General features: G+C 46.4%; 1 protein-coding gene across 1 annotated transcript in view; it reads left to right on the forward strand.

Annotated features, from left to right (window-relative positions):
- Nucleotides 1–17,744, forward strand: part of LOC107122537 (fibroblast growth factor receptor 3-like) — a gene marked incomplete at its 3' end in the record, with an annotated part of 198,563 nt that overhangs the window by 172,133 nt on the left and 8,686 nt on the right. The window contains exons 4-6 of the mRNA XM_015425653.1: nucleotides 7,650–7,773; nucleotides 8,866–9,056; nucleotides 14,286–14,436. Of these exons, the coding sequence (XP_015281139.1) occupies nucleotides 7,650–7,773; nucleotides 8,866–9,056; nucleotides 14,286–14,436 (466 nt within the window). The remainder of the gene's footprint in view (nucleotides 1–7,649; nucleotides 7,774–8,865; nucleotides 9,057–14,285; nucleotides 14,437–17,744) is intronic.

Below are 17,744 nucleotides of genomic sequence, written 5' to 3' on the forward strand. Positions count from 1 at the left end.
AGGGAAAGAAAAAGACCCAGTGGATCGACTCAACGAAGGAGGCCACGGCCATTGGTTTGCAAGACCTGAGCAAAGCTGTTAATGACAGGACGTTTCAGAGGTCATTCATTCATAGGGTCGCCATGAGTCCGAAGCGACTCGAAGGCACGTAATGCACACAGGCACCCCTTCTGGAAGGCGGCCTTCCAGTTTATGACTTGGTTCTGGCCTTGCAGAAGGAAGCCATCTTGCCGGGGGCCGCAGAAAGGGACTGAGAGAGGACTTCCCAGCAATGTTCCCTCTAAACTGTGGAGTCTTGTGAGCAAAAATTCTACTTTGTGAGCTACTGGCATTAAAGTTGTGAGCAAGCAATTTGGCTACTGTATAAATTAGTTTGCTCTTGAGCCATCCTTCCTGAACTAAGACAAAAATGTGTGAGCCGGAGGCTACAAAACTGTGAGCTAGCCCACACTAACTCAGCTTAGAGGGAACACTGCTTCCCAGTTATTCAGGATGTTCTCCTCTTTATTGTTTGAGAGACTTGACGCTGAGAGAACTAGAACCTCCATTTCCCCCTCCTCTTTCTTGTGCTGGAAAACAGTTCAACACTTCGGTGCCTTCTTCGAGGGCCAGCCGCTGGCACAAGAGGGTCTTTCAGGCCGTTTGGCTTGGCATGGGCATTGTACTCCTTTCCCTTTGGAAGGGGGCCGGGTTGAGTTTCCAAAGCATCAGGATTCGTCGTCTCAAGCGGAGACTTACAAAAGAAGGGAAGCCTTTTTTCATCAGTCAGTTCAAACGTTCCATTTTATTACTACCATCCTAGATAAAGTGCAGTCAACAGAGACAACATGTAGAAGGAAATAGAATCAGGCAGTAAAAATTCTACAGTCTTGTTTAACTTCCATGATACATACATAGTCAATCAAAAGATGTGACCCAGGGCTTCTTGGCAAAATCCCTCAAAAGGGAAATGAGGTTTTCAATCTGTATGCTGAAAACTCATGAACTTTTAAACATTTCTAAAAGAATTTTGCTATAGAGGTTCCGGAACTCCATTCAGGAGCGTTCCCCCAGGGGGAAAAAAGCCCCGCCCAGGCCTAAAACGTTTGCTTCAGAGGAAACGATGAGCCGCTATTTCTTTCCCCATGCATGTGCTGAAGTTTATATTACCACTTGCGGCACGATCACATGGCGATGTTGCAGCGCGGCACGGCACGATCACACAAGCGTTTTGTGTTTGTGCGCATGCGCAGTTCCGCGGAGCAGCACTGCTTCCAGTTTCGTGTTTGTGCACATGTGCTTGCGAAAAACATCTAGTTTGTGACGGAATGTGGATGGGCGCCGGATGCCACGGGATACTAGCGCTCCCACGATCAGATGCCCGCCTGTGCCATGCGTTTTCTGGACACTAGTGCACTTTCCTTGGTACTTTTTAACTCCGCATCTTCGGCAGGATGCCACGGGTTGGCCATGGTTGCGCAACGCTTCCCAGATGTTGCGGTGTGATCGCGCCCTGAAAATCCACCCAACATTTGTGCCTTTCGCGCGGCAAATTCTGCGTGTGACCGGGGCTTTACAAGAAGAACTCCGCTCCTGTGCGCTCCTGCAGGAAATGACCCCTGGACATACAAAATCTGTCAGATCTGCCCAGAACAGGAGCCCCCAACCTTTTCTGAGCCTGCGGTCACACTTGGAATCCTAATCCAGCATGGTGGCTGTAGCCACAAAATGGCTGCCGCAGGAGTCGGAACTGGCCACAAAATGGCTGCCACAGCTGCTGCCAAAGCAGCATTTTAAAAAAGAAAAAATCTTTATATTCCCATCTGTACTACAAAACCTTGTTCTGGTGCTCCAGACCAAGATGGCTACTACCTACCTGAATGTATCTTCATGGAGATGCTGTACGACTGAGCTTCAGTCCCTTCCCCCAAAAAGCGACTCAGTAAGAATGCTGCCATTCACATGATATGCATGAAACGGCTGTATACTGAATCCGATCCTTGCTCCGTCAAGGTCAGCATTATCTACTCAGACTGGCAGCAGTTCTTCGGCGTCTGAGCTCTTTCACATCCACTCCTACCTGATCCTTTTAACTGGAGTTGCTGGCGGATTGAACCTGGGCCATTGTGGCCCTGGTCACACGGCAAAGTTGCCGCGGGAGAGGCACGGATGGTGGGCGGATTATCCGGGTGCGATCACACCCCAACATCTGGGAAGTGGAGCGCACCCGCGGCTTACCGCCGAAAATGCGCGTTAAAAAAGTAGTACCTCCGAAGTACTAGTAAACGTTTGCCACGGGCTGCCGGCACACGGCATTCCCCTCTGGTCCCTCATTTACCCGCCGGTGCCGAGGGACGGACCCGTGGTGTGCCGCCGGTGCGTCTGATCGCGTAATCATGGATCAAACTGTGCCGGGGCAATTACCCATGCCTCCCCCCCACAATATCCAACCCGTGTGACCGGGGCCTGTGTATGCCAAGCAGAGGCTCTTCCATGATTGCTGTACCGTAGCTCTTCCCCAATTCTCCCCTACAGACGCCAACCCACGCTTGCATCATCTTGGAAACACTGCGAGTTGCACTTTCGGGGAGCGTAGACTTTTCTGGGCTGTGAGCGCAAGGCCGAAGGAGCCGAGGAAGGCATCTCGCACTCAATATTTGTACACCCAGTGTGGGCACAGCCTCAGCTTGTCATTTTTAGAAGAATGAAGTTCATTCAGACACTCTTGCAGGTCATGAGACATGAAGAGAGGAGTAGTCTCCTCAAGTGGAGCCTTTTCTGGCCGGACGCCATCTGAGGTACAAACATGTTTTATTTTAATGGCTTGCTGCAAAGGTTCGTACACTGTGGACATTGTGCTATGGCAGTCATGTGCACAGGAAAATCAAGCCGCCGTTGTGGATACAGCCATATATATTTCACGCTCCGTGACATTTTATGACTTCTGAATCATTATATCTAATTCTGAACATGGCCCAAAGTGCAGGTAAAAAAAAAAATAGGTAGAACAAGGCCGCATACAGAGAACTGGGAGTTTCCTGTGGACCACATTGCGCCTCCCCAGGTTTGCAGAGAAGTTTGAAAAGTGAAAAACAAAGTGACAAGGATTTACAAATCCCCAAAACTAAAGAAAAAAAAGGACCTCTCATGAGGCAAGTTATGACAACAGACGCCATCTTGGGAGTTGCCTAGCAACCATCAACTGGTGGGGGAGTTATTTCCCAGTTTTTTCTGTTCTGTCCTGTTGTGTCCTGCCAACTTAGCAGTTCGAAAGTAAGAAATTGCAAGTAGATAAATAGGTATCACTTCGGTGGGAAGGGAACAGTGTTCCGTGCACCTTGGTGTTTAGTCATGCCGGCCACATGACCACGGAAACGTCTTCGGACAGCGCTGGCTCTTCGGCTTTGAAACTGAGATGAGCACCGCAACCCTAGAGTTGGATTCGACTGGCTTTCGAGCAAGGGAAACCTTTACCTTTTTATGCACAGAATACCTCTTGTGGAGCAGCAGAAACAGGGAAATCATGCTCTCCCCAGTGCTGTTTCCATGTGGGAAAATAGGGGGGGGGGGGGCTTTCCCCCCAGCCACTGTGTGGTTGCAGGGAACTCCGGGCCCAGCTCATCAATAGCCAGAATGTGTAGTTCGTCCCTCACGGTGCAATCCGAAGAACACTTTCCTGGGAGGAAGCCCCATTGAATAGACTGAGTAGCATTCTGAGTAGAAGACTCAGTATAGACTAGCTTTCTGGGTGGCTGTTGGCTGTGCTTTCAGGTCACACATGCAGCACAGAAACCCATGGGAGACAGACCCACCTTAAGCAATTGCTGAAATCCACGCCTCAAACAGTCATTTAGAAAGACAGCTCTTTGGCTAACAAAAATAAAAAATAAAAACAAAATCAAGGGACCCCCCCCCCCGACATATACCAAAATACAGACCGAATCTGCAAAACAAACCAGTTTATGTATCTGTTTATTCGCAAAAATTGTGTCTTGTCTTTCGGCCCTTACCAAGGCCACTGATGTGGCTAACAATTTGACAGATACATGATTTTTAAAAATTCACATTTTAAAACAGTTAAAATCAACACACACCCCTAAACACACATCATTAAAACAATTAAAAATGCGGAGCAGCAAAAACAGGGAAATCATGCTCTCCCCAAGGAACTCCGGGCCCAGCTCATCAAAAGCCAGAATGTATAGTTCGTCCCTCATGGTGCAATCTGAAGAACACTTTCCTGGAATGAAGCCCCATTGAATAGACTGAGTAGCATTCTGAGTAGATCACCCTAGGATTGCTCTCAGAGTGGTATAGTGGTATAGACTTGCTTTCTGGGTGGCTATTGGCTGTGCTTTCAGGTCACACATGCAGCACAGAAACCCATGGGAGACAGACCCAACTTAAGCAGTTGCTGAAATCCACGCCTCAGTCATTTAGAAAGACAGCTCTTTGGCTAACAAAAAAAAACACACACAAAATGAAGGGACCCCCTCGGACATATACAGAAACGTCTTCGGACAGCGCTGGCTCTTCGACTTTGCAACGGAGATGAGCACCGCAACCCTAGAGTCGGATTTGACTGGCTTTCGAGCAAGGGAAACCTGTACCTTTACTAAGAAGGAGGGATCATTAAAGGAATGCCCAATGCAACAAGTCTTCACCCACTGGTTGAAGATGGCAACAGAAGGCGGTAGACTGCTGTCCCTGAATAGAAAGTTCCAGAACTTTGGTGTCACAACTGAGAAGGCCCTCTCCTGAGATGCCACCCATCTAATCTCAGAAGGTGGAGGCACCCAAAGATGAGCCTAGTGGTCAGTCAGGTCTGCTGGATCTGGTTTGATTGGGATGCTTTCCCTAGTATTGTAGCTGTTTCCTGTGTTCCTATCCAGATTTGTTTCAGTGCTGATTTTCTGTGTATTAACATTATGAGCGGGGCTGCCAAGAGCCGCCGTGGGCCCCTGGATGAAAATTCCATCTGCACCCCCATGTGACCCTGATCAAAACCAGATATTATCGGCAACCCTAGGTATCCCTCCTCTCTCTGTGTATAAAAATCTCCTAGTCAATGTGTAAGACCGCCGATGGAGTTTACAGAACTTTTCTTTAGCTGTCCTAGATGGCACTTATTGGGCCTGTTTTGCAAATATATTTCCAGTGTTCTTCTAGTACATCTGTGACTCACTCGTGATGGCGGCCTCGGTCTCCATTCTGCCAGGAGGGGAGCACATCTCAGTGAACAGATCCAGCCAGGCACGTTAGGGAGGGAGAGGCGAGAGCTGCAAACAGCCCTAAGATCAGAGCAGTGAACTGCAGCGCTGAAGGACCAGCAGATCTGGTTCCCATGGCAACTGCCTCACCTCTGAGGATGCTCGACCATGAGGCAGGGAGTGGGCCAGACACCATACTAATTGGCAAGACCGTAATCCCACGGGGAAAGGGCTAGAGATGTAAAATTTCCGGAAATTTTGAAGCTCGAAAAAAACCCGTTTTTTTCCGGTGAAAAACGGAATTTTTTGGAAAAATTGAAAAAATGCTAATGTAGCATTTCTTTTGTCTTTTCTAGATTGAAAGTCATTCTGTTACTTTAGGAACATAAAATATGACTATGGACATTTTTACTTGGCATGAAATTATCACAACTAGCATATTAAAAATATAGTGTATCCAAACAATTATTACAAATAGAATACCCACCCACATGGAAAAACAAAACTGAAACCTTTTTCTTTCCTTGTGACAATAGCACCTCCTAAAGGAAGAAATGCATCTTGTTCTTGCATTGGAGAGTTCAGTTTGTAACCTAGGACTTGCTTGTCCTCAGTGCACAGAAATTAGATCAATCTGATACCATATATATATATATATATATTAGAAATGATTTGAAAAATATTTGAACACCTTGTCTTAAAATATTTTATTCATCATGTTAAAATAAAACGTTCCATAATCAATTTCTTTTCTTTTTTAATTTTTCCAATTTTTCGGAAAAAAACAAAAAGGCTTCAGGAAAAAAAACGGGGAAAAAAAGTTTTCCCCCCGAATTTTTCCGTTTTTTTCCCGGGCTTTCACATCTCTAGAAAGGGCACGTGTTTGTTATAAGGATGGAGATAGGTTCCAGAAAATTATAAGTGATTCTTGAGAAAGAAAGCTGGAAACGGCTTGTACATCCGGGGAGATTCCGAGGATTGTGGACTGCTTCTCTCACAAGTAGCTACTTCTGGGAGAAGAATACCTTTGGATCATTCCTTTTGCAGTAGTAGGACATACGGAAGAGAGAATCCCTGCACTGTTTATTTCCAGTTATATTTGTCTCTTGTTTAGGTATGGATTTTGTGGTGCACCAGATTTTGTGAGTTTATTTTTCACACTGTATATATTTTGACTGCTTTTGCTTATTACGATGATGATTACATAAAAAAACAAAATAACATAATGTATATTATATAAATTCTTCATAGTTCCAGTGTTTGGATTTTGGATTCTTGTACACGGCGTTCCCTTTGCTTGGACCATACTAATTGAGGCAGGCCCGGAAGCCCAGGAAAGGCCATTTGGGTAGTTGGGTGGGGTTCGTGAGGACTGCTTTAAGCCCAAATATGAAACAGCCAAAGAGGGTTTGAAACGGTGCCCACCAATGCCTTTCCTGGTGCTCCTCAAGGATTTTTAGAAAAATGGGTGGGGCTAGCTGGGTCTTTTGCCCAGCAGGACTTCTGATTGGCCGTTGGAGATTTGACCCGTTGTGCAGAATCTTTTAAGAGCATTGCTTCATCCGCAGCTGCCAGGGCAGTACAAGGATAGTCACTGTGTGACTGAAGGTAAACTGTGTGTCTGCAAGAAACTATTTAAAACAAGACGTGTTTAGTGATTAAACATCTAGAGACCCCGCCAAATGGGTTTTCCACCGTAGCATCGTCTACAGGGCCATCATTCAATCATCTGATGCCCTAACCGAGACCGTTTTTAGATTGTTTCGATTCCGTTGTACTATTTTAATCCTATTTATTGTACATTACCGTCACCCCATTTGCTGAGTCAACTTGTATAACCCACCCTGGGCCCGCTTGTGGGGAGGGCGGGATATAAACCAAACAAAATAAAAATAAATAAACACGTTCCTTTAAGAAGCCCTGTTAAGTGGCACTTCTGCTTGTAGAGTTACGATTAGAATTATGCATAATCGCCGTCCCTGACATTTTGTGATTGGCTCCGCCTTCTGCGGCAGCCATTTTGTGCTTGCACCCAACATCCGGTGTCAGAAAGGTGCCAAACAGGCTCAGAAAGATTGTAGACCCCTGTTCTGAACTGTCAACAGATGGAGAAAAGAGGAGGAGGGCAAAGTCACGGATAGGTTTCTTAGTTACCTAGGCCATTGGAGTGTTGGGGTGCCCCACAGTGGATTTAACCCAGCACATGAGGTAACAGTTTGCAAACTTTCCACCTTCTTCCACACGTATGTAGCACTGTAAGGAGAGTTGCCATTAAGAAGATACATATTTCTGAAAGAAGGTTAAGGTGGAGAATTGCTCAAATTTGACCCAGTTCATTGTTATTTCAAAGGTTCTGTGTGCTTTAACTACCGTATTCTTAATGTTTTGGGACCAGATAGTCCCTACATGCTGCAAACCTACATGATTTGGTGATTTTGGGGGTGTCTCTTCCCTTCACAGCTGCGCCATCAGCAGTGGAGCCTTGTCATGGAGAGCGTGGTTCCATCTGACCGAGGCAATTACACCTGTGTCGTGCAGAATAAATATGGCCGCATTCAGCATACTTACCAACTCGATGTTCTTGGTAAGTGCGAGGGGATCAGGGTGTGTTTTAGGTGGAGCTGGTTCACTTATAACAGGGGTCTCCAACAGGGTGGCCGTTGGTACTGTGGTGCCTGCTGACACTGTTCCTGGTGCCTGTCAAGTGTTTTTAGAAAGTGGGAGAGGCCAGGTGAGGCTTTTGCCTCTGATTGGCCACTGAAGATCTGATTGACTGTCAGATTAGGAAGAAGAGGAGGAGGAGGAGGAGATGGAGATTGGATTTATGCCCCGCCCTTCACTACCCAAAGGAGTCTCAGAGCGGTTTACAAACTCCTTTCCCTTCTCCTCCCCACAAGAGACACCCTGTGAGGTCGGTGGGGCTGAGAGAGCTCTGACAGAAACTACTCTTTTTCAAGAACAGCTCTTATCAGAACTATGGCTTGCCCAAGGTCATCCAGCCAGGTGCAAGTGGAGGAGTGGGGAATCAAACTCGGTTCTCCCAGATTAGAGTCCACGCACTTAACCACTGCACCAAATGAGAGAGGGCGTTTTCAGTGACAACCCCACACTTATGGAACAGCCTCCCCAGGGGAGTGTGCCTGGCCCCCTCACTTTCGATCTTTTGGAAAGCAATTTCTTGCCTTCGAACTGCTGGGTTGGCAGGAGCTGGGCCCAGAGACGGGAGCTCATTCCATCATGCGGTACTCAGGTCTCGAACTGCTGAACTACAGACCTTCCAGCCTGCAGTTCAGCGTCTTAACCACTGAGCCATCGCAGCTCCTTGAAAGGACATAGAGAGGACAAATTTGAAGAAACATGGCCAAGACTTTATCACCGGTTTGAAGAACTGAATGATTGAAATATGTTATAACTAAAATGGAAGTTAATAAGAAGATTATATTAAATACTGTGCAAAGTTTGGTTAATATCATACGGCATAGAAATAAGCTTTACGATTTGAGATGTATGGTCAACAAATCGTTTACTCAAAGTATGAAGGGATACCCCCACATTATGTTTGGGTTTAGTATTGTTTGTGCCTGTCTGTATGTCTGTTGTGTATGTTTAATAAAATGAATTTATACTCAAGAAAGTTTAAACCTCCCCTTCCCCTCCTTTTCCCCTCCCGATGTAGAAAGATCACCCCATCGCCCTATCCTCCAAGCCGGACTGCCTGCCAACCAGACGGTGGTGGTTGGAAGCGATGTGGAATTCCACTGCAAAGTGTACAGCGATGCTCAGCCGCACATCCAGTGGCTGAAGCACGTGGAGGTGAATGGTAGCAAATATGGACCAGACGGGACTCCTTATGTCACGGTCCTAAAGGTTGGTACATGGCAATCTTCCCTCTGCGCTGGCTGCGCCCTAGCGGTGGGGGCTGCGTTCTTGAGATGTTCCAGGAATATCTAGAGTGTCCTGAATTTAAAAGTATAAAGAAAACAGTCGTGACTGTCTGACCCACGAATCAAGCATTCAACAAGACTTGCAAAGACCACGCTTGCTATGTTATCACCGTCTGAAGCACTTTTTTGTTGTTGTTCAGTCGCACAGTTGAGTCCGACTCTTCGCGACCCCATGGACAAGATCTCGCCAGGCCCTCCTGTTTTCCGCCGTCCTCTGAAGTTTGCTCAATTTCATGTTCGTTGCATCTATGACACTGTCTAACCATCTCATCCTTTGCCGTCCCCGTCTTCTTTGACCTTCAATCTTTCCCAGCATCAGGGTCTTCTCCAGTGAGTGCTCCCTTCTCATTTGGTGGCCAAAGTATGAAGCATTACAACACAATAAATCAATTCCTACAAATCATAAGAAACTCCAAGTGCAAAGGTTACATCATCAACATCGTCTCCGGATTATAGAACGTTTCAAAATTGGATCTTCCTCAGGAAATGTTAGAGTATTACAAAAGTTCTCTTGTTCTCTTGCTTTACAACAAGTCATGAAAGATAATACATTCAGATAGGACGCTGATCTTAGTAAATGTTCAGGCTCAAGTATGCTGCTAAGCTTCTAATGGATCCCGGGCGTCTTATGATTTGTAGGAATTGATTTATTGTGTTGTGCTTCGAACTGTAATACATAGCAAGCATTGTCTTTGCAAGTCTTGTTGACTGCTTGATTTGTGGGTCAGACACTCACGACCGATTTCTTTATACTTGTTCGCTGATTGTCGTGTTTGTCCACATTTGTCTTACTGAATTTAAACGTGCCTGCTGTAAACATGAACAGTATCCGTAGATGGTGACACAAAACCTTTTACCAACATCCTACCTGACTGACCTGTGATAACTGTACCAAAAGGGAATCTAGTGGCCCACTGTTAGACAACCCGATTTGGTGTCATCACTGAGTTCCATACGACTCTCCATTCCGAAAGATTATATTATTATAATTTTGTAAGAAGTGGAGTGGGTTGTTTTTTTTTGTTCTATGATATTTGATATGTGGGTTAATCATGAAAGATATGAAACTGAGTATTTTGTTGCTTGTTTGGGGGGAAAAATGTCCACTTGGGAATGGTGAATTCAGGACTTGGCATCCATCAGCCTAAAGCCTGCAAGGTCCTAGAGAGTATATTGAATGAAACGGAGTATTAATTCCTGCCTTAAAGGATTCTTATGCTGCTATCAAAGTGCAGTTTGGAATCTATACTTTAAACATGAGAGCCAGAAGAAGAAGAAATTGGATTTATACCCCACCCCTTCACTACCTGAAGGAGTCTCAGGGTGGCTTACAATCTCCTTTCCCTTCCCCTCCCCACAACAGATACCCTGTGATGTAGGTGGGGCTGAGAGAGCTCTCCCGAAAACTGCCCATGAGAGAAAAGCTCTGAAAGAACTTATGACTGACCCAAGGTCACACCAGCAGCTGCATGTGGAGGAGTGGGGAATCAAACCTGGTTTCCCCAGATCAGAGTCCGTGCTCTTAACTGGTACACCAAACTGTCTCTACACCAGAGGGTATAGTGGTTAGAGTGTCAAACTACAGTCTGGGAGAGCCACCAAGGAAGTCCAGGGTTGTTGAACAGAGGCAGGCCATGGCAAACCACCTCTGTGTAATCACTTGCTTGAAAACTCTACAGGGTCACCATAAGTTGGCTATGACTTGATGTCACTTTGTACCACCAAAGCAGAGGAAGAAGGCCAGGAGGAATACCAGCAGTGTTCAGGTTATTTCTCAGTTGTACAACGGGACAACCTTTCTTCTTCCTCCTTGCCAAAATAGTTGGCGATAGGAATGCTCCCTCTTAAGCTATGGCGTCGTGTGAGCAGAAATTGCACTCTGTGAGCTACTGGCAGGAAAGTTGTGAGTGTATACATCAGTTTGTTCTGGAGCCATCCTTCCTGGGCTAAGACAAAAAAATGTGTGAGCCGGAGGCTAAAAAACTGTGAGCTTGCTCACACTAGCTCAGCTCAGAGGAAACACTGGATGCAGCCTCTTTCAAACTTCTCATCCATTCATCTCTCTATCCATCCATCCATCTATCAACCTGTCAATCTAAAAAAATTGCCAGTGTGATGTAGGGGTGTATAGGATTCTGCCCCTCAAGCCTGTCCAGAAATGAGAGGGAATCCTATATTTTTTCAATCACATTAAACAACAACCCACAGAGGTAGGCTACCCTCTCTGGATTTCAGAACAATTTGCCACCAGAACCTCTTTTAACTAGAGTCCCATTCCGGCCTAAGAGCAAGGTTCAGACTCTTAGCTGGCATCTGGGTTTTACACATTAGCACCTCTACCTAGAGATGCACGCTTAATTCTTATAAAGGTAGCTTATAGGGTGAGCAAGAAGGCACAGGAGTTTAGCCTTGGAACTCAGTTAACACATCAGAGACCATTTAAAAACAAGAATAAGTTTTTATTCAACACAGAGCATTGCAATTAGACTATAAAGCTTTCAAAACAAGAAAGGCTAGGGCTGTTTGCCTTAACTGAACATTAATGCTTCGTATTTACCATGTCAGGAACATTCATCAATCCAGAACAGTCCATTGTGATAATCCAGGAGCACCAAGGGATTTTTAGTAGTAATCCCATCATGCGCAAGCATGCATCCAGTTCACAAAGCAGGTCTTTGTTCTCCCAGAGACCACATGTCCAGGTGCAATAAAACAATAAGCAGGGAGCAGAGAGCTCATGAGCAGGACCAAGAACAGAACACAAGAGCAGCAGAGAGAACAAAACTCTCTCCCATTGGGAATGACCAGTTATAGGCCCATTCCAGTCACAAATTAGCCCTGGCCAGGAGCCAATTGCGAGTGGGCAGGGGAGTGGCCAATTCTTGGTTGTCATGGGTGCAAGTGGGGATAGGCTGGGAGTCTGGGAGCTCCCTCTGCAGTCAGGTGACCCAACCTCCAGCCTTCCCCATCAGCTACGTGACTTCTGGCATGTGAGGTCTAGCTTCCAGCATGGAAGTGTGAAGAATGTGGGTTTATGGCATGCAGTTGAGGCCATGGGGCCCCACCATTTGGCTTGTAACAGGAAATAAGGCACAGCCTGTTATCAGAAAGATATCACAGGAGAAGGCAGGGGCTTTTAGAAATCAATATTTCTATACAAGGGGTTAAGAGTGTCAAGCTAGAATCTGTGGGACCAGGGTTCCAGTCCTCACTTGTGCCGTGGAAGTTTGGTGGGTGGCCTTGGGCTGGTCACGCTCTCACCTCCCTCGCAGAGTTGTTGTAAGGGTTAAACGGAAGAGAGGAGAAGGGTGTAAGCCACTTTGAGCCCTTCTTGGAGAGAAAGGTGGGATACAAATGAATTAAATCAATGTGAAATAAATAAATACATCTAGAATGATACAACAGTACAGTTTAGCTGCACATTTCTTACAGTGTCATAGGGTAAATGTTCTGAAAATATTGTTTGCCTTACGAAGTCATCTTAAATAATTTTATCCAATGATATGAGAATAGTAGGAAGATAATAGTGTCAATTCAATTAACGGAAGACCTGCATTGAAATGTCTCAAATGCTAGATTTTATGGGGTTTTTTTGCGATACAAAGGTCTTTTCCCACCCCCAGAAGAAAAATATTATGTTACATGAAACCTCGATCATGCCAGCATTACCAGTCCTTTTCTGTTATCTTAATCTGTTGTTATTAAAAGAAACATTTGGGCAACCATATCAGCCCAATCTTGTTTCTCTTTTGGTGTTTTCGTACGAATATGCCAGTAACAGAAAGAGTTCACCGCATTTCATTTGATGTTTGTGAAATGCCATATCCGTGTTAGGAGATTTCTGTAGGCTTTGATATCTGGTTGGTAAATGGAATTGCCATTGAGTCAAAATCCAAACATCTCTTGTTCTTTACTAGTCCTAAGAACTGGTGTCGGGCCAAACTGCAACCAAACAAAACAAAGTGCAAAAGTAGTAAAGGCTATAACGATAAAAATAGGTGTGTTGTGAAATGTACACAAATCAAGTGCACTTTAGCCCATACAGAAGTGACAGTAGAACATATTTCCAGTGGGTCGCCGGGTGATGCTCTAGCAACCGGCCTGAAAACTCTATGGTACTATAGAGCTTTCAGGGTGATTGCTAGCGTGTCACCCGGCGACGTGCCCAGCGTGATAACATCACTTCTGGGCGACGTCATCACGCCGGGCACGTTGGGCCGTTCTGGCCACTTTGGGGATAGGGTTCCCCTCGCTGGCCGGACCGGCAGATTGGGGGCCCTTTTAGCGGGAGAATCCCCACCCCCAGGGGGACTTGGCAGCCCTATGGTGACCCCACCTACAAGCTTCCAAGGCAAGTGAGAGGCAGCGGGGGGGGGGTTTGACCATGGCCTTCCTCTGCAGAACCTTTCTTGGTGGCCTCCCAAACGAGTACCAACCCTCCTTAGCTTCTGAGATCTGGTTATGCCGTACCATTCCACATCCCATACTTGATAATAAAATCTCAGTTAGTTAGCAATGCCAATTCTGTGAACTCAGGCAGATCAAGCGAAGGGAGGGCAGGCAGGGTTGCATCAGTGCTTAGTCCTTGTGACCTTTTCTTACATGCCCAGGGAAATGCCGAACACCACTTTGGGGTCAGGAAGCAATTTTCTACAGGCCAGTGTGGCCAGGGATCCTGGAGGGGTTTTTTTTTGCCATCTTCTGGGCATGGAGCAGGGGTGACTGGGGGTGTGGGGGGGGAGGTAGTTTTGCATTGTGAAGCAGGTTGGAGTGGGTGACCCTGGGGGTCCGTTCGAACTCTATGATTCTAAGCTAGTCTGCGGAAGTGAACTCTGAAAAATGCAGAAAGTGAAATGAATCTCAGGATCGGATCATAAACAGTAAAAGGGATTCACATTTGGATATTCAAACAAGCAACTGCAGAAGGCAAAGAGGATGAGTGGTGGACACACCTTCTCTGTAAAATTGGTAGAATTAACACATTTGTAACCTGCTGGTCTCTCTGGGTTTGATTATGGAAGTGTGGGGGTTTTTTTGGTATTCAAAAAGCAAATGCAAGGTACAGTAGCAAATACCAGTCCTGTCTGTCGTACGAGTGATGGAGACGTGTCGTTTGGTGTTACTGAAGTTCAGGTTTCTGTCTATTCTGCAGTCTTGGATCAGTAAAAGCGCTGAAGCCGATGCTAAGCTAAATCTGTCCAGTGTGACAGAACAAGATGAAGGCGAATATCTATGTAGAGCCAACAATTTCGTAGGCAGAGCCGAAAAATCATTTTGGCTCCACATTCGCAAACCAGACCCAGGTAAATTCTAGACTCTGTCCCAAAGGCTTTGCAAAGGCAAGAAAGAGCTGTGGATGTTTTTAAGGCGCTAGCCACTAAAATCGCTATTCCTTTTTTTGTTTCTCGCCCTCTTGTCGACTGATGTTGTGTGTCTCGATCGTGCTTCTTTGCTCGTCTTAATGAAACGCTTGAGATTTTACATGCTTTGGAAAAATCCCCACATTGTTGACTGTCGGCTACAGTTGGCTCATTCACCTTTCATCTTGCGCTTTAGGGCTCGTAACAACGTTGCATGCCGGTGACTTGACCCTTCATAATAATCTGAGTTAGGGGTCCCCGACCTTTTTGAGACTTTGGAATACCAAAGTAGTGAGCCTCAGAAGGGCTGCCACAAAATGGCCGCCGCAGGAGGCAGAGCCTGTCACAAAATGGCTGCTGCAGCCATCCGTCAGTCCCCCAATGAAGAGCTTTGTGTTGTGAGGGCAGCTGCTGCCAAAGCGCCATTTTTGAAAATCTGCACAGCTGATCAAATCTCTAATGGGCAATCAGAAGCCCTACTGGACAAAAGCCCCACCTCGCCCTGCCCACTTTTTGAAGACACTTGATGGGCACCAAGAAAGGTGCCAGCAGGTGCCCTTTGGCACCACGTTGGGGACCCCTGATCTAAGTTGATTTTCCTCATATGGGTGTTCCTCAAACCAAACTCTCTTAGGGCTGAACTAGTTGGGACAGCGGCTACGGGGCCAACCCATGCCCACCAGCACTATTTGAGAGGAGATTTTAGCCGTTTAGAAAATTGCCACGGGGGCCCGATCCTGATCAGCTCTGCGGCACAGTGGCAACCGGGGAATCTTATTTCCCCCTCCTCGCAGCTTCTTAAGGGGCCCGTAGCTGCTGTCGCTTCCAGTTTGGCCCATAGTAGAGCACATATTAGGAATCAGACACATTTTTTCATATTTTCAAAAAAACCTACAACTTTTATGTGCATTTGCAATTGTCCGACCCCCCTGGGGTGCTTAGATTTTCCCCCTTTCAGGCACCTTTTAGCCACTGTGACAGAGACGACTAGAAACTGCACAGAAGGGAGAGAAAGGCCTTACAAAAACTCCTAGCAGTTTGTCGATGGGGAGAGGTTTTTTTCTCGCGCCCTCTTTTCCTGTGTTAATTCCTCACTGACCTGAAACTGCACTTTAACCCTCACCTTCTCCCCCTCTTCTCTCCTTTGTCCCCAACCCCCTGCCATACTAACCAAGAGACAGTCACATTGTGGAGGTGATTTTTCCCTGTGATGCTTCCGCTTGCATGCCTCGTTCATTCGTGGGACAGAGTAAGAGCCTGGTGAAGGATACCTTTTTATTTTTACGCCCCTCGTTACTGTAGGGAATGAGGGAGAGCTGGCAACGCCTCTGTAAATCATCGTGATCTGCTTCTGAAATTTGCCTAAGCGTCTGTTTGGGTTACCTTCTCTGGGAATTCGGCTTATCCGGTGTCTTTCCTTCCTTCTCTCTCTCTCTTTCTCTCTCTCTCTCTCTCTCTGTATTTTTCCTCTGTAGACAGCAGGTGTTAACACAACGGATAAGGAGCTAGAGATTCTGTTCTTGCACAATGTCACTTTTGATGACGCTGGGGAATATACTTGTCTTGCTGGGAATTCTATTGGGTACACGCACCACTCTGCTTGGCTGACGATACTACCAGGTACTTCTGCTCTTGACGCTTCTTTGTTTTTTCCTCCCGAAGGGGGGGTTCTCGGTGACCGCTTGAGAAACACAAGTTCCTGAGCTTCCATACATTTTGCGGTTGAGTTTTGCTCAGCCACTTTGCTTGTTTGTCAAGTTTATATCCCAACCACTCCCTTGACAAAGCGAGGCATGGGATGGCTCCCATCAAAGTAAAATGCACTTCAATAAACAGTCTTAAAAGCAATAATAATTATAATCTATAAGACAATTTAAAGCCAGCTGTACAACTCTCCTATTGCACATGGCTGCATCCAACAACTCAACAATAAAATGATCCGGTGGGAGCAATACAGGAATCGCAGGACATATGCAGCAACTATTTCAAAAGCCTGTTGGAAGAGCTCTGTCTTGCAAGCCCTGTGGAAGCTAGCAAGGTCCCACAGGGCACATGTATTCTCTGATAAAGCTTTCCCCCAGGATAGGGCCACCACAGAGAAGGCCCTCGCCCTGGGAGAGGAGAGGAGAGCCACTCGAGGGCGGGGGACCACCAGAATATTGTGTGATGAAGAACGCAGACATTGTGGGGGATCGTAGTGGGAGAGGTGGTCCTTTGTGGAGTCTTCCTAGTCTAAAAAGTCAAGCCCACTGTTCTTGACATCTGCCACTCAATAACCAGGTGGCAGATAATAGTTTATTTCTCAATCCAGTGCAGAGCCTGCATTCCTGGAATTGGATATTCTGCCAAAGCAAGTCTCCAAGAGGAGCCATTTGACATGATTCAGAATTTTAAGAACCATTGCGTTTAAAAGTGCACTCAGTGGATGGACTGCCATGGATCTAGGGGCGTTTGTTATGCACATTATATATCAGATCGACTGATACCTTTCTCGTTTCTCAAGCAGTGCACCGCTCGGATATTTCTAACCTTTCATTTCAAGTGAACGGTGTGGTTTTTCATATCACCCAATTGGGTTGAAAGTACTTCTTTGGCTGGTTTGGTTTTGGGCGTTTGGAAAACACCAGGCAAAGGTTCAGTACCAGACTCGGTACGCGTCTCGAGTTCAACCACCCACCTCCCATAAGTGTTATAGATTCCCTGCTGTTACTGAATGTAAGGGGCTGGTTCTTTCAGCATCCTTCAGCCAACAGGATTTTGGGAGAATAAGCTTTCGAGAGTCCTGCTTTGACTCTTGGAAGCTTATACCCTCAAAATCTCATTGGTGTCTAAGGTGTTATGGGACAGTAATATAAGTATATATCAGGGCTGCGTCAGCATATGCCAAGGTAGGGCACTACGAGGGCCCAGGGCTTCTGGCTGGGCCCCCCAATGTCTCCCTGACCCATCCCTTATTTGCTAACACTCCACCATGGTCCCAGTTCTAGTCACTCCCCAGTGCCGCTGAGAAAGGGACTGCAGGCATTGGTGAGTGTGGTCAGTGAGAGAGCTCACAAGGGGGCAGAGGAAAGATACCCAAGCGGGTGGGAGGCGGGCAGACGGGCAGGAGGGAAGGAAGGCCTGTGTGGTGGATAAAGGAGGGGAGGAACTCTCTGCCCAGGGACCCTGAAGGCCTGGAATGCATCTAACATACGAGGGCATCACCCGTTCGGGCTCCTAAACGTACTTCTTTTACTCCACAGCGGAAGAGC

The sequence above is a fragment of the Gekko japonicus genome, unplaced genomic scaffold (assembly GCF_001447785.1).
Source record: "Gekko japonicus isolate JY-2015 unplaced genomic scaffold, Gekko_japonicus_V1.1 scaffold1074, whole genome shotgun sequence".
In the NCBI taxonomy this organism is placed as follows: Eukaryota; Metazoa; Chordata; class Lepidosauria; order Squamata; family Gekkonidae; genus Gekko; species Gekko japonicus.